This window comes from Eulemur rufifrons, chromosome 1, assembly GCF_041146395.1.
Source record: "Eulemur rufifrons isolate Redbay chromosome 1, OSU_ERuf_1, whole genome shotgun sequence".
NCBI classification, from domain to species: domain Eukaryota; kingdom Metazoa; phylum Chordata; class Mammalia; order Primates; family Lemuridae; genus Eulemur; species Eulemur rufifrons.
The window spans coordinates 26,843,418-26,869,057 of record NC_090983.1 but is presented as its reverse complement, the minus strand read 5'-3'; the positions used below and the strand labels follow the sequence as shown (position 1 = coordinate 26,869,057).

Below are 25,640 nucleotides of genomic sequence, written 5' to 3'. Positions count from 1 at the left end.
CAATTCTGCCTTGGTAGAACAAAAGCAGTTATCATAATACAGAAATGAATGAGCATAGTTATGTTCCAATAAAATATTGTTTATGGACACTGAAATTTGAATCCATACAATTTTCAGCTGTCACAAAATATTATTCTTTTGACTTTTTGAATCATTTAAAAAAATGTAACAACCACTCTTAGCTCACAGTGTGCTCAAAATAGGCAATGAGCAGAATTTGGCCCATGGGCTGTAGCTTGCTGGTCAAGGCATGCTTATCAAACTTGTAAGGAACAAACTGGGATGAGGTAAGGAGAGTGAATACATTAAATGACAAAACCAAAATAAAAACTTTATGATAGGCTGAAAAGCAAATTAAAAAATATTAGGATGAAGCCAGGCACAGTGGTTTCCTCCTGCAATCCTAGCACTTTGGGAGGCAGAGGTGGGAGGATCACTTGAGGCCAGGAGTTCAAGACCAGCCTGAGCAACTGCAAAACCCTGTCTCTACAAAAAATAGAAGAATTAGCTGGGTGTGGTGGTACACATCAATAGTCCCAGCTACATGGGAGGCTGAGGCAGGAGGATCACTTGAGCCCAGGAGTCTGAGGTTGAAGTGAGCTATGATGATGCCACTGTACTCCAGCCAGGGCAACAGAGTGAGACCTTGTCTCAAAAAGAAAAAAATTAGGATGAGGTTGAACAGGGAGATTAATCCTAATTATATCCAATGGGACATTATTTCATTCTGTAAACAGTACTAGGACTTACAGATTATAAAAATCAAAATTCACAGCCTTTCTAAATATAGCTGCAGATCAAAGGAATAAGCAAAAACCTTGAAATTACAACAATATTTACAGAGTAGTGGTTATAGTCCAGGCTCAGGAGCTGGATTCAAATTCCAACTCCATCAAGTAGTGGCCAAGTGACTTTGGACAAGTTATTAAACCTCTTTATGTTTCAGTTTTCTCATACAATGAGACACTGACTTCCTTGGTTTGTTGTGAGGAATGACTTAGTATCTATTAATATAGAGTGCTTAGAAACTAAATGTTCTAACAGTCAAAAAATGTTAGCTATTACTTTGGACATTAAGTAAAACATCTATAACCTAATCCAACATGCAGAGAAAGGAGGCACACAGGTGCTTTGGTGAAACTCATTGAATGTGGGGTTTTAGAGACAAAAGTTCACATTTTTTTTTTTTATTTTGAGATACTTGTTGATTCATTTAAAGTTGTAAGAAATAATACAGAGACATCGATACACTCTTCATCCAGTTTCCCCCAATGGGAACATCTAGCATCACTATAGTATAGTATCACAATCAGGAAACTGACATTAGTATAATTCAGAATTTATTCAGATTTCACCAGTTTTACAAACATTCGTGTGTGTGTGTGTGTGTGTGTGTGTGTATTTAGTTCTTTGCCAAGACTGTTCTCCAGCAGGAACATCCAGATAGAAAATTAGGTCATCAATGCAGTAATTTAAATGAAACTTGAAGAAGACAGTTGCATGCATTTCTGCCAATCACACACTTGAATGTCACTGCCAAGGTATTCACAGGAAGAATCGCCCTGAGATGAAAACTCAGTACAGCGGGATCTGATTCTGCCGCTTCTTTCCCTCTCCCTCCACTACCCATGCCCGACCCTCCTCCTCAAGGCTTTCCTCTGAACTGAAAAACTAAGATACGTGACTAGGGAGATTAAAAAATAAAACTTCTCTTCTTCATAGTTAACAACTGTTGACAGCAAAGTAGAAGACTTAATTCTTCTGATACAGATATGAAAATGCATTTTGCCATCACATCAGTGGGTCTTTGAGCCTGGACCCCTTTTCACTTCCAGCTGGGCAAGGTGATTTGATCCACAAGGGCAGAGAAGGCCCTGCACACCCGCCGAGCTCCACTGTAGAGGTCGGTGTTTACAGACGGCTGTGGACCTGAAATCAACCAACAAGAGAGTCTTTCAGAGAAGCGCACCTGTAGGTACTCAAGCTGATCTTGGTAAAGCTCTCACACAGAGAAGAAACAGGATCCATTTTTCCTCAGTTCTTGAGGACAATGCCCTTCCCCTCAGCTATCTAGCAAATAAGATGGCTGTTATTTACCATGATCAATAGTACTAATTCAGCCAGGTGTGGGTTCTTAAGAAGCATTTTCCCATGGCTCCTAGCACAAATCTGAGTAGCCAAAAAGCCCATTACTGAGTTCTCAAACTCTGGTGTATATCAAAATCACCTGGAGAGTGTTATAACAGATTGCTGGGCCCCACCCCCACTCTCACAGTTCTGATTCGGTCCAGCTGGGATGGGGCCTAAGAATTTGTATTTTTAATAAGTTCCCAGGTGATAATGATGTGACTGGTCTGGAGACCACACTTTGGAGCTCTGTCTTATTTCTTTGTTTGGGCAACGTTTCTCTGTTACTACTTCTTTCCTTACTCTGTGTATTGGTATCTGTGCAGTAGAAAAAATAACCATCTTTCTTAGTCTTCACAGACTTGCCTCATACAGAAGACCCTAAGCAATCAGTGTGGTCAGGTTCTGTGGGCTTCTCAAACCTTCATGCTAGTCCCAGCTGCCACCTTTTTCTTAGCAGCCTTCAGGCATCTACAGTATGATTGGTCTTGTCAGTACTTTGAGACAATTGAGACAGAAGATAGGCCCTTGGAAAGTCCCAGAAGAGCTAGAATGTTGGATGCATGGTCCAACTGTTTCCCTCCCAAGTAAGAAGCTGGGATCTGGGTTTTACTCATCTTCTGGCTTTGTGCTGAGCCTGTTGGAAAAGCTATGGCAAGTGTTTTCATGCTAGTCCAGACCGCCATCTTTGTTCTCAAATCATGCTCTCCTAACCCCATCACTCTACTCCCCTGTCTTCCTTTCTCTTCACTGAAACCTACCGTGGTGAATGAATGACAAAAAGGGATGGGAGAGAAGCTTTAAAAATAATTTAGTAGATGTATGCAAGAAATTTTACTCTCAAATGGAAAGAAAATAATAATACAGTAAAACTAGATGATTTTGTCCTTTTTTTGAAACCACAGGAGCAAAGAACATTAGACAATTTCTCAAATCTAATTCTTTTCCTGAAAGTTTTAATCAAATTGTCCACTACTGATTTTCAGTCCAACTTTTAGAATTTAAAGTTATTTGAGGAACTTCCTCCAACACAACTTTCTCTTTTCCATTAAGCTCTCATAATCTCTTGAAATCCCATTATCTTAGATCTTGATACTGAATGACTCTATTCAGCTAATGTCAACAACTGCTCCAAACTGATCATTAGGTTTGCTGTTTTAGTCTTATTAAGCCTTTAAGTAATCTATAGTTTATCTTAATTTTGAAATGTGTTGGCTCCTTAGCAAAGCTGAAATCCAAAAGGGTAGCCAACTACTGGGATAATTAGCACACTGGATGAATATATTGACACTCTGTCTGAGTAAATCTTAGCATGTTACAAACTGTAGATCTTTCTAATTTTCCCAATTCTCAATAAAAAAAAAAACTAGAACAGTAAAGTGATCAGAAACTTTTTGCTGTTATCTGATGCATCCGCAATAGAGATAGAGGTAAACAAAGATAATCAATACTTAATTTAGCCTGTTTCACTTTCCACATCTTCATCCATGTAGTTATCACACTTCTGGCTCTGATTAAGTTTGGTGTAATTTTGGTAAGCATGTATAGAGAATGTATAAATTATGGAGTGTATTTTTATAATCCATACTGCCAATGGCTAAGTGAAGTTTGAAAATAGGGTCATATTAAATACCAGATTGAATAAGGACACAAACTTAATTAGAAATATTTGAGTGAGGAGTGATATGTAATGCAAAACAGTAGTGATGAAGATTAAAGGCCACAAAGAAATAAGACTAATACAAAAGAAATAAGATTGTAAATTTAAATCTCAACAATTAGTATTTGCTGAATCATCATAAAGTATAGAATACTACAATAACAAAAAGAAAGGATGTGTGTCTTCCTGCTAATACAATAAGCATGTTTGTATAATAGTGCATACTTCCTCCAGAAGCATCTCAGTGGTGCTATTGAGATTGTAAGTGAAAACAGAAGTAAATTTTTTGAGACATGTATTTTTATATTTTTGACAAGATTTGATAATGCTAATATTTATACATTATTGCATCATCTGAATTTAGAAGCACACTTTATCCTTTTATGATTTTCCTTTTAATGATATAATGCATATGCATACTTATACATATATATGCAGACCTTGAAAAGTCACCTAAAATATGCATGAATCTTTTAGCTTTAGGAATTAAACTGCACAAATGTTGGGATATTGCCTTCCAACTATGTGTAGTAGACCTTCAACTAGGAATCTAAAATACGCAATATAGTGTGAGGCAAACGCGATAACCACTACACTATGGAAACCACCAAAATATGCAATATAGTGACTACATTTGTGAGGGCTGACCCAACACAACATTTTAGAAATCAGCAACTTTTGTCAGCTCATTTGGAGAAACAAAAACAAACAAACAAAGACTAAGATGTCAAAGACTAAAAAACTTTTCTATAAAGTCCAATTTTTATGTGAAATTTTCCTAAAAAGGTCAAGTGGATATTGACTTTGCTTTGAATACTCATGATGACCCCAAGGATGTTTAGATGGGAATACAAATGGGTAGAATTTTATGTCAGCTTAAGAATAGGCACAAGGAGTTCCCATCCTGTCTTTGTCTCAGGCAATCTGAGCATACTTTTGGCATCTTTCTGAATTTGTTTTTTCTAATGCAAAAATTGTAACTCCAACTCCATTTACTGTAGAGCTTTTTAGAATCACCAAATAATTAGTTGATTGACTTGGGCCTACGAAGTTCTGTATGAAACTGACGTTATTATGTTCTCAGTTTATAGCTCTCCAATGGTCATTGGCTGAATTGTGTTTACCCTTCCGCAAATTCATACTTTGAAGTCCTAACCCCCAGTACCTTAGAATATGACTATATTTGGAGGTAGAGTCTTTAAAGAGATTAATTAAGTTAAAATGAGGTCATTAGAGTGGGTCCTAATCCATATGACTGGTGTCCTTACAGGAAGAGAAGATTTGGACATAGACGTACACAGAAGGAAGACCATATGAAGACACAGGGGGAAGACAGCCTTCAATAAGCCCCAGGAGAGAGACCTCAGAAGAAGCCAATGCTGCAGACACCTTGATCTTGGACGTCTGGCCTCCATGTTTGTGAGAAAATAATTTTTTGTTTGTTTGTTTAAGCCGCTCAGTCTGTGGTACTTTTTTTGTAGCAACACCAGCAAACTAATACACCAAGTCAGAAATATTTTGAGAAGGCTGCCTCTGATACAGAAACACAGAAGAATGTTATCCTTCATTTTATCACAAGTCTCTAGATGATCACTCCAACATAAAAAATCTTGGGTTTTCTTAAAAAGAAATTTGCACATACAGTGACCCTTGAACAACACTGGCTTGAACTGTGCGGGTCCACTTACGCATACGTGGATTTTCTTCCGCCTCTGCCACTCCTGTGACAGCAAGACCCACTCTCTTCCTTCTCTCCTCAGCCTACTCAGAGTGAGGACAACAAGGATGAAGACGTGTATGATGATCCACTTCCACTTAATGGATAGTAAATATATTTTCTCTTCCTCACGATTTTCTTTTTTTTTTTTTTTTTTGAGACAGAGTCTCTCTCTGTCACCCTGGCTAGAGTGCCTTGGCATCAGCCTAGCTCACAGCAACCTCAAACTCCTGGGCTCAAGCGATCCTCCTGCCTCAGCCTCCTGAGTAGCTGGGACTACAGGCATGCGCCACCATGCCCAGCTAATTTTTTCTATATATTTTTAGCTGTCCAGATCATTTCTTTCTATTATTAGTAGAGACGGGGTCTCACTCTTGCTCAGGCTGGTCTCGAACTCCTGACCTTGAGCGATCCTCCTGCCTTGGCCTCCCAGAGTGCTAGGATTACAGGCGTGAGCCACCGCGCCTGGCTCTTACAATTTTCTTAATAACAGTTTCTTTTCTCTGGCTTACTTTATTGTAAGAATACAGTACATAATACATATGACATACAGAATATTTGTTAGTCGACTGCTTGTTATCAGTAAGACTTCTGGCCAACACTAGGCTATTAATAGTTAAGGTTTTGGGGAGTAAAGGTTATACACAAATTTTCATCTGTGAAGGAGGTCAGTGCCCCTAAACCCCGTGTTGTGTAAGGGTTAATTATGCAGTTCCAAACTTATGATGGTTCAGCTGAAAATTTTTTAATTTTACGATGGTGCAAAAGTGATATGAATTCAGTAGAAACCTTACTTCGAATTTTGATCTTCTACTGGGCTAGCAATATGAGGTACAATAGTCTTTTGTGATGCTGAGTGGTGGCAGTGAGCCACAGCTCCCAGTCAGCCACGTGGTCATGAGGGTAAACAATGATACTGTACTCTACAGTGCACTGCATTCAATAAATTGCATGAGATAGTCAATGCTTTATTATAAAACAGGCTTTGTGTTAGATGACTTTGTCCACCTGTAGGCTAATATGAGTGTTCTGAGCACATTTAAGGTAGATAGACTAGGCTAAGCTATGATGTTAGGTAGGTTAGGTGTATTAAATGCATTTTTGACTTAATGACATTTTCAATTTACTATGGGTTTATCAAGACATAACCCCACTGTAAGTCAAGGAGCATCTGTATATGTATATATATAAAGATAATAAAATACTCTAACTAGAAATAAGACAATGTCGCTCTAAAACACAAGAAACAGCTATAATAAAGAAGGATTTTTTTTCTTTAATCATTTTCCCTCTTTTTATTTCAAATACACTTCCCACAATATCCTCTCTCAGAATATGAGAGTGCTCCACTTCTCTTTCTATATATTTATACATTAATATGTATACAGATATTCTTATATTAAATTTTTAATTTCTAGGTGAAATAATTACAACCTTTTTTTTCACCAAACAATATATCTTGGGAAACTTTCTATGGAATACGTGCTTATTTTAAAAGACTGCCTACCCAAATTGCCATATGGATAAACTTTAATTTCTATATTTTATAATTTCACTTACTGATAGAGTAATTAATTACAATGTTTTGCTATTATAAACAAAACTATAATGCATATATATAGAGAGATAAATATAAGGGTACAAAATTATAAAGTATTAATGAATAGCTATTTCTCTGGTTTGCTACCAAAGGATATATTCATGTTAATTTTTATTAATATTGCCAAATTGCCTTCTAAAAAATTTTGAACATTTACACTCAAATAAACAGTGCATCAAAGTATCTACTTCCAAAAAAAAAAGAAAAGTAATATCAAAAGTTAAAAAATAAAAACAAACAAACAAACAATATTTCAACTTTACTGATAACCAGAAAAAGAAAAAGAAAAACCAATATTAATATCACTTTTGTCTTATATATTGGCAAAAGTAACAACGGTTGAAAAATAATAGCAAAAGTTAAAAACACAAAGAAGGATATTTTTTAAAAAGCCTTCGGAATTTAGCAATGAGTCATAGTGTATGCAGAAGATGATAATGATGCTACTACTTAGAATATAGAAAACTTAATTATCTTCTAGAAAGAAAGCAGCACTATTATTCCCATTTTTAAATGGTGACATCGGGCTGCCCAGTTATATATGATTTAGGGCTACTGATAGCAATAATTGCAATAACAAAATAATAAGGATTTATTAAAAGTTTACTATGTGACAGGTGCTGTCCTAAGTCTCAAATGGTTCATTACCTTTAATGCTCACAATAACCCTATGAATTAGCCATAGGTAACACTAGAAATCAAGTTCGGAGATGCTACCAATATCCAAAAGATTCAGAACTTTGTTACCTACCAGATGAATTGTAGCTGTTGGGCTAATGTTATAACATCAAGTTTTTAAAAAGGCAGCCTGAATCCCTGGCCACCACTATGTCACTATTGATTGCGAAAGCCTTACCTGATGGCATTTCTAGATTGAAGGCATCCATAATTTTTGACAATAGTTCTTGCAGTTCCTCTTCTTCCAGCTCATCTTTTCTCTTGCTGATGTTACCTGTGTCTCTCCTTTCTGAAGGTGCCAGAGCAGGGCTGCTCACTTCAGCAGGAGCCATTTGGGGGGTGTCCTGCAGCAGTCCCTCCTGATAAATGGATAGGGAGCTAAGGATTTCCTTTGGCATCTTTCGTGCTTGGCTTTGTGCCCTGGTGCTTTGCAAAATGGTCTCTGGTGATTCTGAATTTGGTAGAGCATGCTCTGCATTTGCTTGGCTTCTGTGACTTCTGTCAGCCTTAGCAAGGTTAGGAAGAGGTTCCCGTTCTGAACTGTCCCCAGTGGAGTCCTTGATCTGGAAAGAATCTCCTCCCTTCCAAAACCTTTCAGCTGAACAATGGTCAACCTTGGACACCGTATTTTGACAGGTAGAAGATGAAGGATGGAGTGGCTGCAACATTGCCTGGATAAAGAAAACTTTATTTATTAAGAAATGAACATTTATCTTACTTTCTTAATAAATGCATTAAATTTCATTATTCCAATAGAACATTCTAAAGCAAGACTTTTTTTTCTCTTCTCTAAATATATTATTATAATTAATTTTATTTTATGCTGCTAATTCCGTGTCAACTTAAAACTCTCTACAAGAGATAGAACAGCCAGGTTGCAAAATATCGCAAAGAATAATCACAATAAATTTTGGGAAATTCTAGGTTCTCAAAAGCCCAGGTTCTAAAAATATCATAAAGAATTTCTGAAAACATAATCATATATTGAATTGTTAGATAAAATTATTACAATAAAACATGTTCATAAAAGATATGTCTAGTAAGTTTGTTATGAGAGGCTTCACAATAAGCCGTAGGTATGAAATCTGGGGATGTGCTCTACATAAAGCATAGTTCTCAAAGTGTGGCCCAAAGACCCTAGGAGATTCCTGAGACTCTTTCAGGGGTCTGTGAAGTCTAAATTACTTTCATAATGATACTTAGGTGATATGTGACTGTTCATTGTGTTAAAAGGTGCACTCATGGTACAAAATCAACAGTAAGTAAAGCTATTGGTGCTTTAGCACAAAGCAAGGCAATGTCATCAAACAGTGCTAATAATCAGGGTATTCGTCACCACCATATGCCAGCAATTAAAACAAAAATGCCAGTGCTACTTATGAATATCTTTGATGGAGTAGCAATAGTTCTTCATTTAAAAAATAGTAACACATCATTTTAATATTGAGTGTGATGAAATGGGAAGTGTGCATAAAATACTTCTGATGCATACTGAAATACAAAAGTTGGTTCTTGTGCCAAAGAAACACTGACTGTCATACTACGGTTATTCAGATGTGGTTATTTGGAAAATATTTTCTCAAAAATGAACTAAGTCAGAATGTCACTGCAAGGAAAGCAATGAACAGTATTTGTTGTCAATTATAACAGTTGAGTTTTCTAGGAAAAATTAGAATTTTGGAAAACTTGTGTCTACCACCATGAGCTTGATAGTTTTCCAATTCTTTTTTTGTTTTTGTTTTTTTTTGAGACAGAGTCTCACTCTGTGGCCTGGGCTAGAGTGCTGTGGCATCAGCCTAGCTCACAGCAACCTCAAACTCCTGGGCTCAAGCAATCCTCCTGCCTCAGCCTCCCGGGTAGCTGGGACTACAGGCATGTGCCACCATGCCCGGCTAATTTTTCTATATATATTTTTAGTTGTCTAGCTAATTTCTTTCTATTTTTAGTAGAGATGGGGTCTCGCTCTTGCTCAGGCTGGTCTCGAACTCTTGAGCTCAAACAATCCGCCCGCCTCGGCCTCCCAGAGTGCTAGGATTACAGGTATGAGCCACCACGCCCAGCCTAGTTTTCCAATTCTTAAACAACTTTCTGATGAGATTAGTGCTGACATTACGAGTATGAATTTTTTTGATCTTGTATAATGAAATGGGTGGAGCATCAGGACATTCAGCATAGCTCAGTGAGCCACCATTTTCCATATGATCAATGTAACATGTTACAAAATCATGCATGAGTAGAAGATCCATTCAGACATCATACTGAAACACTGGATTTTAATGAGACAGTGTGAAATAGATATGGTTTCAGGTTCCATATTGCACTATCATATACATGTGTTGGTGTAGCATCAAAGACAAGTATCCCCAATTATCTGCAAGACTATTAAAATACTCCTCTCTTTCTCTTTCTCAACTGCAAATCTGTGTGAGGCCTGATTTCTTCATATGCTTCAACCAAAACATCTTGCAGCAGGTTGATTGCTGCAGCGGTTATGAAAATTCAGCTGTCTTTTATTACTCCAGACATTAAAGAGATTTGTAAAAAATGTGAAACAATGCCACTCTTCTGTGTGTTTTTAAAAAACATATACTTATTGTTGAAAAGTGTTACATACATAATGGGTTTATTATTTTTCTGTTTTAGTTAAAAAATACATTTTAAACAACTTTTCAGTTTTAATTTTTATATGATAAGTAGCAATAGACGTAACTGACAGAAACAAAAGTTCCCTGGTGTCCTCAAAAATTTCTAAGAATGTACAAGAGCTCCTGAGACCAAAAGGTTTATGAAAAAAGTGCTGTAGAGAATCACTTTGCCCCAGGTCTGTGGTGTCTAAATGGTACAGATCCTATTGTCTTTCAGTGACACTAGCTTCCTGAAGGGGAAATACGTAGTCTGGAGGATGGAAGTGGGAAGAGGTCAGAGAAGAAGAGGGCAAGGGAAGAAGCTGGTCAAAGTGAGCTGTGAGGCTTCAGGCCACGGCTCTCCCTTGGCTGGAGGACTCCAGGTTAGACTTGCAGGTGGTCCACATGGCCAGTGTCTCCCACATTTTATACCTGGAAATCCTGTCCCATCTGTTGTAGCTTAGTACACAGACTATTCTGGTTGGTTGTGAGTTTGTGAATCGTGGTTTCAAATCGGCAACTTCTTTCTTCCTGGGCGATGTATATCACTTGCAACTTGTCTTTGCATTGGTTTAACTGTTTTTTAAGGAGCCTGGAAAGAGAAGAGATTCGAGTGGTTTGGAAGGGCAAGAGGCCAGTACACTAACTAGAGCCCCGGCAAGTTGTACTCTAGTCCTCCCTGCGGGAGGAGACACTGGAGAATCCTGTGCCTCCACTGTTATCTAACACTGATCAATACTGTTTTATTCTGTTTGTTCTTTTAAAACATAAGGCAGGTCATGTCACTGGGCTGCTCAGAACCCTCCAGGGGCTCCCATCCTCAATTTAGAATAAACTGAAGTCCTTCCAGAGGTGGGCAAGTCTGGCAAAGATGTCCCAGACCCCCTTTCCCTCTTGGACCCCATCTCCTGCTCTTCCCAACTCACACGGGGCCCCCCAGCCACTCGGAGCTCCTGGCTCCTCTTTGGACACCGCAGTCTTGTTTTCTCCTTGGAATCTTTGCTCTTTGGCTCCCTCTGCTGGAGCCCACCGTCCTCCCCAGGTCATTGCTGGGCTCCTTCCCTCAGCTCCTGCAAGTCTTTGCTCAATGTCACCTTTTCAGTGAGGCCTTCCCTAACTGCCCTGCTTGAAACTGCAAACCACAACCCGGCCTCACCTCCAGAGCAGCCATCTTTTCCTTTCTTTTTTTGTCTCTGTGGCTTTTCACCATGTCTAGTTACTACAGAGCTTGAAGAGTCTAACCTTCAAACTTACGGACATACTCTATGACATACTACGTTTCACTTATTATTTTACTTATCTATTACTTATTCTATTACTTAATTGCTTATTGCCTCTTGATTCTGGCAGTTTTTTGCCCCTCATTTTGTTAATTGCCATGTCCCCAGGCCCAGGCCTAAAATAGTCCCCGTCATATAGCAAGTACACAATTAAAATTGGCTGAGTAAATTACAGTCTTATCTGATCACTGGCATATTTGTGGAATCTGTGGAAATTGGCTCTCTCGTGTGAAATGCAATGTTTCTCAGTGTTAGAACCCTTGGAAATTCCTAATCGCCAAAAAGCTGGGAGAGGTCTTGGAATTTTGGGGGGGCTCTCATCCAAAGGGGGCGTCTCTGAAAGAGCCCTCAAACTTTAGACGGTCACACTCAGCTGAAGAGGGCGCCTGACTCTAAAATCCTTGATCATAATTGGAGTTTCAAGTACATCTTTATGATGGGTTTTTCAGAAAGAAGTCAGCCCAGGGGTTTTATACATAGCCGACAACAAAGAAACATTCCCAGAAGGCCTCTCTAGGCAGTGTTCTCTGCACCTAAAGCGTGGTGCCTGGTACGACCACTGATGGTATCAGTGCCTCTCTCGCCCTCCACCTGTGTGTGTCCACTTCCTCCTCTCTGGCCCATCCACCGTGTTGAACAGCTGGACGACACGTATATCCTTTCACAATCCAGGTGAAAGTAGGCAGAATCCTATCAGAAATCTGGTTCTTTTCTTACTCTTCTTGTTTTTTAAAAAAGAAATTCTTATGAAGTGTTTCTGGTAAACACGATTCACCTGGTGCCATATATGCAGCAACTGGAAGCCCAGGACTTTTCAGGGAAATGGCCACTATTAACCCATAGTTCAGGTTATCCGAGAAATAATTCCTCTCAGATGACATGATACCTGCCTTTCTAAACTTTTGTGTCTTTCTATGTATTTCTGCTTTCTGGAGCTAAGCAATTTGAACCTCCCAATAGGCCTTCAAATGAAACACAAATACTCCCTGGGCAAGATTATCATGCACAGAGCAGTGAAATATTACTTTCCTTCATCAGTACCTAGCACCGTGTAGAGTGATAAATACGTAACTAATTAATTACTATTTCTGTTAATATCGTCTAAGAGTGTATTGCTTTTTTTTTTTTTTTTTTTTTTTGATACAGAGTCTCACTCCGTTGCCCAGGCTAGAGTGCCGTGGTGCCATGGCGTCAGCCTAGCTCACAGCAACCTCAAACTCCTGGACTCAGGGGATCCTCCTGCCTCAGCCTCCCGGGTAGCTGGGACTACAGGCACGTGCCACCATGCCTGGCTAATTTTTTCTAATTTTAGTTGTTTGGCTAATTTATTTCTATTTATAGTAGAGACAGAGTCTTGCTCTTGCTCAGGCTGGTCTCCAACTCCTGAGCTCAAGCAATCCTCCTGCCTCGGCCTCCCAGAGGGCTAGGGTTACAGGCATGAGCCACCGTGCCCGGCCTTGCTTTTTAAATAATCAGTGACATGATGTTGGATGTTACTGAACTTGCAGTTAACTATTGTATATATCTCAGAGCTTTTTCACACTACTTGTTGTGAACCCGGGTCTACAATTGTTGCACTTTTCTTTAATCTCTTAAAATTTGGTCTTTATTAATGGCCCCCCTGTTCCAGTCCTATTAAATCTTTGTGACTCAAGATTATCGTTCAGCTTGTTACCTGGGCCTTTTGTTATCATGTCACACACACTTTCAAGAATCATGCCTTCTACAATTTTATCCAAATCATTGATAAAAATGATGGTGCACATAGGAGCAAAGATGGCGCCCTCATGTTGTGTTCCATTTACCAAGCAGCCTCACACTTTGGTATCCCTTATGGTGATAAATACTTCCCTAGGATATCGATGGCATATGTAGTAAATATGGATTATAGAAAAGAGAATAACATAATTTAAAATAATTAGCTTTAAATAATTATTTTAAGAACTTAGTTTTAAAGAACTAAATTTCAAAATTTCTTCTTTGTTTGCATGTTTTAAGTTTCAAAATTGTCTTTGTATTGCTATCCTACTCTCTTTGATGCTGTTTCTAATTTCTTTTCCTTATTCCATGAAAAAGATTAAAATTACTTTTAACATTTACATTTTGGTACTTTAACAGTGTTTATGAGCTCCTTTTCACGAGTTATCGTGAAATTTAAAAAATGTTCTCTATCTTTCATACATTTAGATTATGAGGCGTACCTCATCCTGTGTATTTTCATGGAATCACTAGCATATCGGGCATCTCCTGGATATCAAGCGTGAAGCCTGAAAACAAAGATCTTCCCTTAGGGGACACGTCTTATTGAGGAGCCAGGAATTCTGCCTTCTAAAGGAATGACAGCAGGAGACAGGAGCTGAAGGAATGGTTAGTTCCTTAAGACACAAGAAGAAGATGGTAGGCAGTTTCCAATCAGCCTAACAAACCTGGTAGAAAGTTAGATGCCATTGGAGAAAGTGTGTTGATTTCTCAATCAGGCAATCAAAAGGCAAAACTTAATATAATTAGCCAGGTGATTTTTGTTACGCTGAGTTACTCAAAGAGAGTCAAAGCCCCCTTTTACCTTCATATTGGAATCATAGGATTTCTCTGCTTAATTCTTCTTCCAAACTAGAAAAAAGAGTATGGTGAAATCTTTGTAGAAAAGTTTCCTGTCAAAGCAAAGGAAATGCTCTGGATTTGTCGCTGCTGTCAGTGTTTGTGCACATATACGTGGCTCCTACCTTCTCTCCCTGTGCAGAGCAGTAACGGATTCCCGAATCCTCCAGAGTTCGTTCCTAATGCTGACTGCGGTCTAGAGAAGCAAGAAATACAGAAAATAAGTTTTTGGTTTGAATTTAACCCACATCCCTAAAAATCCATTATAAGAAGATGATAATGATGCTTTTCAAAGAAATTCAGTGTATTTCAAAAAGGCTGCTGTTTGGTTTTACATCATGTACAGTGGTGCCGATGTTCATATACTCAAAGTACAGTTACAGGGTCTAATTTACATAAAAGAAGTTAAAATATACAAAAGAGTTTTAGGTTTTAAAAATAAGTGACAACAGTCTCTTGCCCAACCTAGGTTGCTGCCCTGAACATCTACTTCCCCAAAGACATCTACAAAAAGCAGTTGGGATACTTTCTTTGCCTCTGCTTATGAAGTCTCTCACTTCTACCTCCCACCTTCTGCAGTTTAACTTTCTTGTCTTTCCATTGCTGCCTGCCTGGGTATATACGTAAGAGTCATCATTTCTCTTTGAGTTCACCAAGTCTTTTGAATTAATAATGGTCGACTTGGCTCTCATTTAGGCTGTCCCCACCAAACTTTGTCTCTCGCATCACACTCTGCTCCCTGAACTGCAATGTGAGGGCAACTTCTGACCTGCCCCAGCATGGCCCAGGGTCCTGGGGCACCATGTTCCAGCCTTTGGCTCCCACACGTCTCGATGGGAGATTGGATTTCATTACACTCCTTTTATAAAGCAGCTGTGGCTAAACTCTGCAGCCTTCTCTCCTCCCTGCAAATGACCTGAAGAGGGGCTGGCCACCTTAGGAACATTATTCCTTAGAAACGGCCTGAAAGAGGGAGAGGGAAGGGCAGGAAGAAGAAACTGAGCCACATACAGACTTCAAGTCACATTCTCTGGTTGGCATGTCCCCTTGCAGCCCCTCAGAGTGACCTGTGCCTATCTGCTTCTTCATTCAGATACTCAAACAGCTTCACATGTGTAGCACAGTCTTTGAATCAGTGATCTTAATATTACTAATATGAAAAAAACATTTAAGGGTGTTTCGTACATCAATATTACTATATGGTTCATATTTTTCTGCAGTTGAGAAGCATATCAGGTTAGCACATATGGGCCTACCATGGTATATCCTTAGAATAGCTCGTGGTTTATTTAGTGAGTCATTCTCCATGCAAGGGTATTAGGCTATTTCCAGTTTTTCAAAATGAAAAGCAATGCTGCAGTGAACAAAGCTGTACATGCCTTTCTGCGTACATGTACAAGGTTCTTGGGTTTTAAGTTTTATAGATACTATCTACCTAGAAGCAAAATATTCAAACTAAACCAAAATTTGAAATTACAAAAAGAGTTCAGAAAGGTATCTCTTTGCAATATAACTATTTGAAAATCCATACCTTTCTAATATATCATCAATAGTTAAAAAAAATGCAATGGGAAAAGTCTCTACTCACAATAACAACAACAAACATAAACTGCCTAGGGTACCCTCAATGAGAAACAGGCGGAATGACAGGACATAAGCTACCTGTAACCTTTTGCTGAGAAAAGGAAAAAGACTTGAAAAGAATAGAGATGCCGGGAGTTCGCGACTCTCCCAACAAATCAGATCCCAGGCAAGAACGTTACAACGTTGATTTCTTAAAAGGGAAATTTTTCCAGATATGAAACTATATAAGAAATTACAAAGGAAAAGATTGTTAATGTTTTCATAAAAATAGAAAATGTCTACATAGCAAGTCATATTATAAGATTAAAAGGAAATAACTAGAAAATGTTTCCCATAGTCAAAGTTAAAATATAAAAACTTCAAATACATTGGTAAATCACACTGATGCATCAGTAAAAATGGGCAGAGGGCACCAACAGAAGGAAAATACAATTGCCTTCTAAACTATACGGTGGAAAGTTCCATTTCACTCTTAATCAGAGAAACACAAATTAAGGCAAATGAAATGTATTCTGCTAATGAAATTAACAAAATTCAAAACTTAGTAATAGTCAATATTAGCAAGGATTAAGTAGAAAGGTGCTTACATGCACTGGGAGTATAATTTGGTATTCTTTTCTAAAAGGCAGTTTTGCAATAAACATGAAGCATCTTAAAAATGTTCCTGCTTTTCATTCTAATGATTCTACTTTAGAAATGTATTCTAAAGAAATAATTAGGGAACCATTTATAAAAAATAATGTATAAGAATCTTAGCAGTAATTTTTTTAATTATAGCAATTAGAAAGCATCTAAATATTCAACAACAGAGGATGGGTAAAAGAAATAATTTTATGCCTATTTAAATAAAAATTATATAACCATTAAGATGCTTTTGAAGAATTGTAATGGCAATGGAAAATGCTCACAATTTAACTTACATTAACAGAGAACCATATAATTAATAAAATTTACAGTATGATTTAAACTAATTTTAAAATGTTTACAGGGAAGGAATATACCAAAACATTAACAGTGGGCATAAAATGAATAGTTTGCAATTTTAATTTTTTTCTTTGTTCTCTTATGACTTTTCCAAATTTTCTATAATAAATATATAGCACTTTTGACTGGAGATAAAAAGTTATTTTAAAAAATATGTTCCCAGAATTTTCCTTGGTCATATTAACATCTTGAAAAAATTCCCCAAACTAGAGGATGGTTCACTGAACCTCACTACAAAATGGTCCAGGTTACTTGTGCATTACCAGCAATTCCTTTCCCTTTTGGACTCACCTGATGACGTGGGCTGCTGTCAGTTTGTTGAGCCTGGGAAATTCTTTCAGGTCCAGGTATAGGTTTGGAGGCCACTGGTCCAGTTGGCCTTACATCCGTTGCTATTTTAGAACTCTTGTACTGCAAGGAGAGCCTGTTATAGAGTGTTATAAGAAGTGGTAGCAATTTTTAATTTTCGGGTATGACATTGAGGAAAGCCTTTTAAAAAAGGTTAAATCAGATGTGAAGTCAATACCCCCAAAATAGTAATAAATCAGCCCAACTTTTTTCTCTGTGTTCTTTTCCAGGCAATTTAGTTGATAGCTAACCAACAATAGGAATGAAAATTCTATTTTCCCTCCTCCTTGACAATCTAGATGTGAGAATGCAAAGAAATTCAGGGATGACGGCAGAAAATCTCCCGGGTCATCTTGTCCAGGTCAGATATTAGGGGTTCTAAGTGCAGGTGTGTTTGTCATGTCAAATCTGAACGAACATAGAATAGACCAGACTAGTTTAAGGTCAGGCTTATTCCGTTTTATACAATTCCACTTAGTTTCTTAAAAACTATTTTTAAAGGATTTTTACCGTCTCTAGTTATAAGACAACAACAGATAAAACAAAAACAACAACAAAAAAGCAGAGAACTCCCTGCTCACAGAACATTCACACAGGGACTTCACATCTAATGAACAGACAAATATATAATCATTTTTGACACAATATGATAATTTCTGCAAGATGCACTGAGAGCATAGGGAAAGAAACAATTATTCTGTGGTACACTTAATTATGTCATTAAGGGTGGGCATTTTGGGTAGAAAAACAGGGTAACTTATAACTACTTTGTAACACACCTCCTGAGTAACACACTCTATTCCTACCCCTCTGACATACCTTGGGTTTGTTCCACTCTGTCTTCGTCTTCTCAAGTTGCTATTACAAAATACCATAGACTGGGTGGCTTAAACAATGGGCATTTATTTTCTCACAGTTCTAGAGACTGAAAGTCTGAGATCAGTGTGCCAGCATTATCATGCATGAACAATTTTCTGTACCCACACATTTACAAGAATCAAAATACATATTGAATTCATTTTTGAAACAAAAATGGAATCATTCTACATACATTACTCTGCTACTTGCTTTTTTCTCCGACATATGATGGTGAATACCCTCTGGTATAGTAGATGGTAACTAAAACTTTTTGTTTTAAGGGGATCCAATATGGTGTGTTCTATGTTTATATTGTATGTATTCCACCGTTTTTCTAGCAGGGGACGCTTAGGTTGTTTCTGGTTTATTGCCTTGCCCTCCCATGCTAAAAAAGGCCTCATTTACTAGGTAGTGATACTTTCATTCCAATAGGATAGAGTTCTAAAAATGGATCACTGGCCAGCACTTGTGTATATTTTAATGTCTAGCAGATACCACTCTTCTAAAGCCAAGCCATCCACATGCGTGTCCCACCCTCTTTTTGCTGAATGATATTGCTCCAACAATTCTCTCCTCTTACACCAAATCATCAGTTTTTCTCTCTTACTCATTTCCTTTAACATACAAACATGCTGGGATTTTCCCCAAAAAACAAAACACTCTCTTAACCTCAGTCACCCTACTACCTATACCATCTCTTTGCTCTCACTACAGAAAAACAAAACAAACAAACAAAAAAAACCCTGGAATTTTCTGACTTGGTATCTTCAGTTCCCCAGCTCCCACTCTCTCTTAAACTGCCTCTAGACTGCCTTTTTCTACTACCACTGTCCTGTGACGCACTTTTTGAGGCCATCAACGATCTTCTCATTCTCATTGCTGAATCCAAAGGTCAGTCCTTATCTGACCTAGCAGCAGCATTTGACACAATAGACCTCTCTTCCCGCTTCCTTGAACACTTCCTTCACCTGTCTTCTAGGATTCCTCACTTTCTTTGTTTTCTTCCCATCTTGTCCATCACTCTTTCTCCATCTCCCTTGCTAGTTTTTCTTCTCCCCAACTTTGCAATGTGGAGTGTCACAGGGCCAGTCCCTGATCCTCTTCTCTATCTACACTGGCTTGCTCTTTGGGGATCTCATACTATCTCACGGATTTAAAAACCATGCCAGCAGTACCCAAAATTGTATCTCTACTACAGACCTTTGTTCCACATTCCAGATATGAACGGTCAACTTCCTACTCAACATCTCCATGTGGGTGTCTCAGAGATGCCTCAATCTTAATGTGTCCCAGACTGAACTCCTGATCTTCCCCCACACGCCTGCTCCACCTAAGTTCTCCTCCATCTCGGTTGATAGTAGCCGTATCCTTCTACTTACCATAGAACCACCATGACCATATTGTTTAGTACCAATACAAGAATGGACACATAGATCTGAGGATGAGAACATAAATTCTAATACTTAATTCAGGTATATAAGGAAACATAATATGGAAGAAATGCGGCATTTTAATTAAGTGGGAAAAAGATCACATAACTGACTATGCATCTGACAGAAAGCAAAGCCAGACCATTGATAAAATAAATTCCAAGTGGATTGAAATTTTGAATTAAAACTTCTGAATAGAAACATTAGAAGAAAGTTTAGGAAAATGTTTCTCTAACCTTGCTTCTAATTCTTGACCCCCTTTAGTCTAATCTCAACATAGCAACCAGACCGACAGTATTAAAAACTTAAGTTAGATCCTGTTTCCCCAAAGTAAAAAGCTCAAATCCTAACATGGGTCTGTCAGGCCCTTTAAGGCCTGACCCACCTTCCTCACCTCTCCGTACCTCTTCTCTTATTCCTCTCCTCCCTCATCCCACTCAGCCACACCAGCCTCCTCCTCGCAGTTGTGTGGATCTAGCAGGCATGCTCCCTCTGGGTGCTGGCTGTCTCCTCGCCCTGCAGAAAGCTTTTCTCAGATATCTGTGTGACTCACTCCTTCATATCTTTCAAGGCTTTGGTCAAATGTCACCTCTTGCTGAGGCTCATTATAACTACCCTTTTAAAATTTGCCCCCAAGTCTCCCTCTAGTTTGTTTGTTTATTTATTATTTTTTTTATTTCAGCATATTACTGGGGTACAGATGTTTAGGTTACATATGTTGCCTTTGCCAAACCCGAGTCAGAGCCTCAAATGTGTCCATCCCTCAGATGGTGCACACCGCACCTATTAGGTGTGAATATACCCATCCCCTTCTCCCCCTCCCACCTGCCCGACACCAGATGAATGTTACTACTATATGTGCATATAAGTGTTGATCAGTTAATATCAATTTGATGGTGAGTACATGTGGTGCTTGTTTTTTCACTCTTGGGATACTTCACTTCGTAGAATGGGCTCCAGCTCTATCCAGGATAATACAAGAGGTGCTAGATCACCATTGCTTTTTGTGGCTGAGTAGAACTCCATGGTATACATATACCACATTTTATTAATCCACTCATGTATTGATGGACATTTGGGTTATTTAAACATCTTTGCAATTGTGAATTGTGCTGCTATAAACATTCTAGTGCAGCTGTCTTTTTTACAGAATGTCTGGCTCTCCTTTTTTTCACTTTAGTGCTTGAAACTTCTAATGTGCTATATAATTCATGTATACACCGTTTGTCTTTGTCTGGTTTCCTCTCTAGGACAAAAGCTCCATGAGAGCAAAGATCTTTGTCTCTTTTTGTTACCTGATAGATCCCTTGTGCCTAGAATAGTGTTCAGTAAATATTTATTGAATAAGTGAATGAATATTTTTCAGTTCATTTTCTGAAAAGTCTATAGCCATTTGCACTTCAACCAAATTTCATGAACACCTATGTTCTTCCATCCTCTCTGGCAATGGATGTTGTCATTCATTTTAATGTTTTTCTTTTCCATAAGTAAAATGATGGCATGTCATTGTTCCTTTAATTTGCATTTTCCTAACCACTAGTGAGGTTGAGCATCTTTTTGTGTGCCTAAGGGCCATTTGGGATTCCTCCTCTGGGAGCACCTATTTCTATATTTTGTGTATTTTCCTCTTCACCCTTACCTTCTTCCTCTTACCCATTTTCTTTGTCTTCTTCAGGGTTTCTTATCAACTTTTAGGGACCCTTTGAATTGTCTTGTTACTGAAAATATTTTTCTAAGTCCAGAGCTTATTTTTGATTTTGTTTATTATATCATTTGCCATAGCAAAATGTTCAGATTTGTATACTGTCACATACATTATATCTGTATATCTATCCCTTCATGATATTTTGTTTTTCTGTCTTGCTTAGTTAGGGAGGTTTCCTCCAACCACAGTTTTCCTATTCTTTTCTGAATATTTATTTTAAATTCTTTTTACATTTAAATTTCAATCAATTTGGAAATTATGTTAATATATGGGGCAAAATAAGGACTAGTTTTGTTTTCTTTCAGATCAATAACCAATCATGCATTCTTTTCCTATTGAATTAAAATACCACCTTTATCACATATTAGGTTCCCATATATGCTTGAATCAATTATTAAATTTTGGTTTGTTTGTCCTCAGATCTACGTGTTTATTCCTTTTTTTATACTATATTATTTGGTCATAAAGTGGTCCTATAGTAAGTTCTAATATTTGTTGAAGAGCATCCCTTCTCACTATTCTTTTTTTTTTTTTTTTTTTTTTTTTTTTTTTGTTGAGACAGAGTCTCACTTTGTTGCCCAGGCTAGAGTGAGTGCCGTGGCGTCAGCTTAGCTCACAGCAACCTCAAACTCCTGGGCTTAAGCGATCCTACTGCCTCAGCCTCCCGAGTAGCTGGGACTACAGGCATGCGCCACTATGCCCGGCTAATTTTTTCTATATAGATTTTTAGGTGTCCATATAATGTCTTTCTATTTTTAGTAGAGACGGGGTCTCGCTCAGGCTGGTCTCGAACTCCTGACCTTGAGCGATCCACCCGCCTCGGCCTCCCAGAGTGCTAGGATTACAGGCGTGAGCCACCGCGCCCGGCCTCACTATTCTTCAATATTATAATTTTACTATTCTTGTATAATTATTCTTCCAACATATCTTCAAAATTATTTTATCCTATTTAAAAAAAACCTTGTTATTCTATCTGGAAGTTAATTTAATTTAAATACAGTCAATTCTCTTTATTCACAATAGTTATGTCAAAAAGAGCATCACAGTAGTAAAGTCACCATGAACATTGAATTATAGAACAATGAACCATTGCTCTTAGCCTCTGGTCACAATACTTTTGTCAACCAATCAATGCATAACCTTGTTTTATGTGTGTTTCTGTTTAAAGACATCTTATTTAATATATATTGTTGATTCATTAATATTGAACTCATGGTCAACAACACTATAAATCATGGCTGAATGAAACACATATTTTCTCATTAAGGCACATCATAGCCTTGTGCTTAGGAACACTAGACAGCAATTCAGCACCACACTTGGGGGCCATTTGCAACAGTGAAATCACCAACAAAAATCACAAAAATGCAGAAAGCACAACACAAAATCGACTGTGAGAAGGACACTTGTTTATGGTAGAGCTGAAATAATAAGGCAGACAACTGCAGCACTGTGCAGTTTGACAGTGCTGGGCACACGTGTACCAGGCGTTTTGAATTTTTTGCCACTCTGCTCATGTCTGCAAATACTGCAAAAGGACCGCTAGTATTGATTTGGGGGTTACAAATAAATTTTTGCAAATAGGCAACTTTGAAAATATTGAACCTGCAAATAATGAAGATCAACTTTTAATTTGGGGAGCATTAAGGTACATCAAACTTAAGGTGCATTCTTAAGTTTGTCTTCTCGTTTAGGAAGTTGGTATGATTCTCCTCTTGTTCAGGACTTGTTTTCTGTACTCAATAAATATTATAATTTTCTTTACATGGGTCTTGGATCATTGTTAAACTGTTTTTCCTAGTTTCTTTTAAAAATAATTTTTACAGGTACTTTAAATGAGATTTTTATAAAATTTCTATATGGTTATTGCCAGTATAGTGAAGAATTTTGTGCATATTTATTTTATTTTCCATCACCATTCAAAGCCTATTAATTCTAGCAACTTTTGCTAGAGTTACTTGGGGTTTCTTAGAGAATCACAATTGTATTAGCTTCAAATAGAAGTAATTCTGTCCTTCAGCATTTAAATTTTCTTTATTATATTTGCAAGAACTTCTTCACATATTCAATCACAGTGATGATATTTGGCACTTAAACTTTCAATTTTGCTTTTGTAAATGAAAGAATTCTCAGTGTGAACTATTATATGTAAAGTAAGTGAATCCACATCAAAAAGGAAGAGGCTTATTACCATGCAGATTACTGAAATAGTGAATAGATTCAATATCATTTGGCAATTACCATTAATCTCTGAAAAGATGGTCAGTGCTCATGTGCCAACTTAATAGATATCCAGGATGTGTTTTTGCCTATTATCATATTATAACATAGTAATATTCCACATTCTTTTCTCTTAGATCAGCCACTGATCAGAATTTCTAAACTCATCAAAATCTAGGCTAAACTGAAATTTTTTACATAAAATTTTATTTTGAAGAACAACCCTATTGTGCTCAGGGTGGACAGAATATAACACATTGATATTTAAAGAACCTTTAGTTTTTTATAGCCCTTGCAATTCCCTTTCTTCATCTTATCTCCACAAATACTACTCTGGGAGTAGGAAGAGAGGTTATCGCTGTTACCAGATAAAGAAACTGAGTCATAGTAAAGTGAAATAACTTCCCTAAGGCTACACATATGGTTGGCTGAGGACAAGGCTTCTGTGTATCTCTGTTCCAGGCTCAATCAAGCTTTACTACCTTGTTCCAACACTCCTTGTGACTCTCTTTCATGCTACATTCTAAAAGAGCTCATGATCCACCTTATCCACCCATCCATCAATCCCTCCATCAGCATCTAATTATTCAGTCAGTCAGTCAGTCAGTCAGTCAACAAACATCTATTGAACATTTATCACATTCAGACATTTTTATAGGATCTGGCAATACAACTGGAAACAGTAGAAGATTCCTCCCCTCATACAGCTTATATTATAGTGGGGGGCACAGCAATAGATGAGTGAAACATGTATCAGATGGTGATGAAGTGCTTTGAAGAAAAATAAAGGCAGGGAGGATAACTGCCTGAGTGGGTACAGGGGCTGAAATGGTAAATGGTGGTCAGGACAGGCCTTGAGGATGAGACATTTGAGCAAAGACCTTTGGTGGGGTCTTTAGGAGGTGAGGAGTCAAGCCTTGCAGGGAGGTGATCTAGGGGTATGAATCCCCACCATGGCAGCATGGCTGGCATGTTCAAGGGGCAGCAAGGAGACCTCTGAGGCTGAAGTGGAGCAGGTCAGCAGAGGGGCACAGAAGAGGACTAAGAGCTGGTGGGGAACAGGGTTGCTAGCGCCAGGCTAAGGCCACTGGAAGGACTTTGGCTTTCTTTGAAGATGGAAAGCCCTCAAAGGGTTTGTGTAGAGGAGTGACATGACCTGAGTAGATCCACTGTGGGGAGACCAGGGAGGAAGCAGGGACACCAGTTAGGAGGTCGCTGCAACAGCACAGGAGAAAGAGGTTGACTGAGGTGGTGGCAGTGGAGACAATGAGACTCAGTCCGAGTCTGGATCTATCTTGAACCGACATGATTTGCTAATAGATTGAATTGTTTAAATACTTTTATGAGCCAGGTGTTGGAGTGAGTGAGTGAAATCAGATTCCTTGATAGAGCTTTTAGCCAAATGGGAAGATAGTCAGGAATCAGACAGTTACACAAATAAATCTGTAGTTACAAACTAACAAATCTTTTAAAGTAAAGGTTTGAATCTTAAGGGAGGTGGATTAATGAAATGTGGTATATGTATACCATGGAGTATTACTCAGCTCTAAGAAATAATGGGGATATAGAATCTCTTATGTTCTCCTGGATAGAGCTGGAACCCATTCTACTAAGTGAAGTATCCCAAGAATGGAAACATAAGCACCACATGTACTCACCATCAAATTGGTTTCACTGATCATCACCTAAGAGCACATTTAGGAATAACATTAATTGGGTGTTGGGCAGATGTGGGGGGGGGGGATGGGTGTATACATACATAATGAGTGGGATGCGCACTGTCTAGGGGATGGACACGTTTGAAGCTCTGACTCGGGGGGTGGGGGGCAAGGGCAATATACGTAACCTAAACTTTTGTACCCCCACAATAATAATAAAAAAAATCTTAAGGGAGGGGGTAGATTTGGCTTAGTCTTATGTGGGGCAGAAAAGCAGGGCTGCAGAATCAGAGATTTTAGGGGATAGAAGAGACTGCAGAGGTTACCCACCAAATGTGCAGGGCTTCTTAAGTCGTGTTACAACTTTTAGTTTTTAGCTTAAAAACAATGGGAAGACAATGGAGGGATTTAGGGAGGGCATGGGAGTTTGGGGCAGATGAGCAGGTAAGAAATGTCATCATGTTTGTGTTAAAGGTGTGTAAAAGATCAGTCTGGCTTCAGTGGCCAAAAGAAACGCACATTGAAGTATGGATAAGTATGGATCTTTGACCGTGAGAATGTAAGCATTT

General features: G+C 38.2%; 1 protein-coding gene across 1 annotated transcript in view; it reads right to left on the bottom strand.

Moving 5' to 3' along the window:
• Positions 1 to 1,825: 1,825 nt before the first annotated feature.
• DYTN (dystrotelin) overlaps positions 1,826 to 25,640 on the bottom strand; it is a 48,549-nt gene continuing 24,734 nt past the window's right edge. Inside the window, exons 10-12 of the mRNA XM_069467867.1 lie at positions 10,839 to 10,998; positions 7,961 to 8,453; positions 1,826 to 1,929 (exon numbers count right to left, since the gene is read on the bottom strand). Of these exons, the coding sequence (XP_069323968.1) occupies positions 1,826 to 1,929; positions 7,961 to 8,453; positions 10,839 to 10,998 (757 nt within the window). The remainder of the gene's footprint in view (positions 1,930 to 7,960; positions 8,454 to 10,838; positions 10,999 to 25,640) is intronic.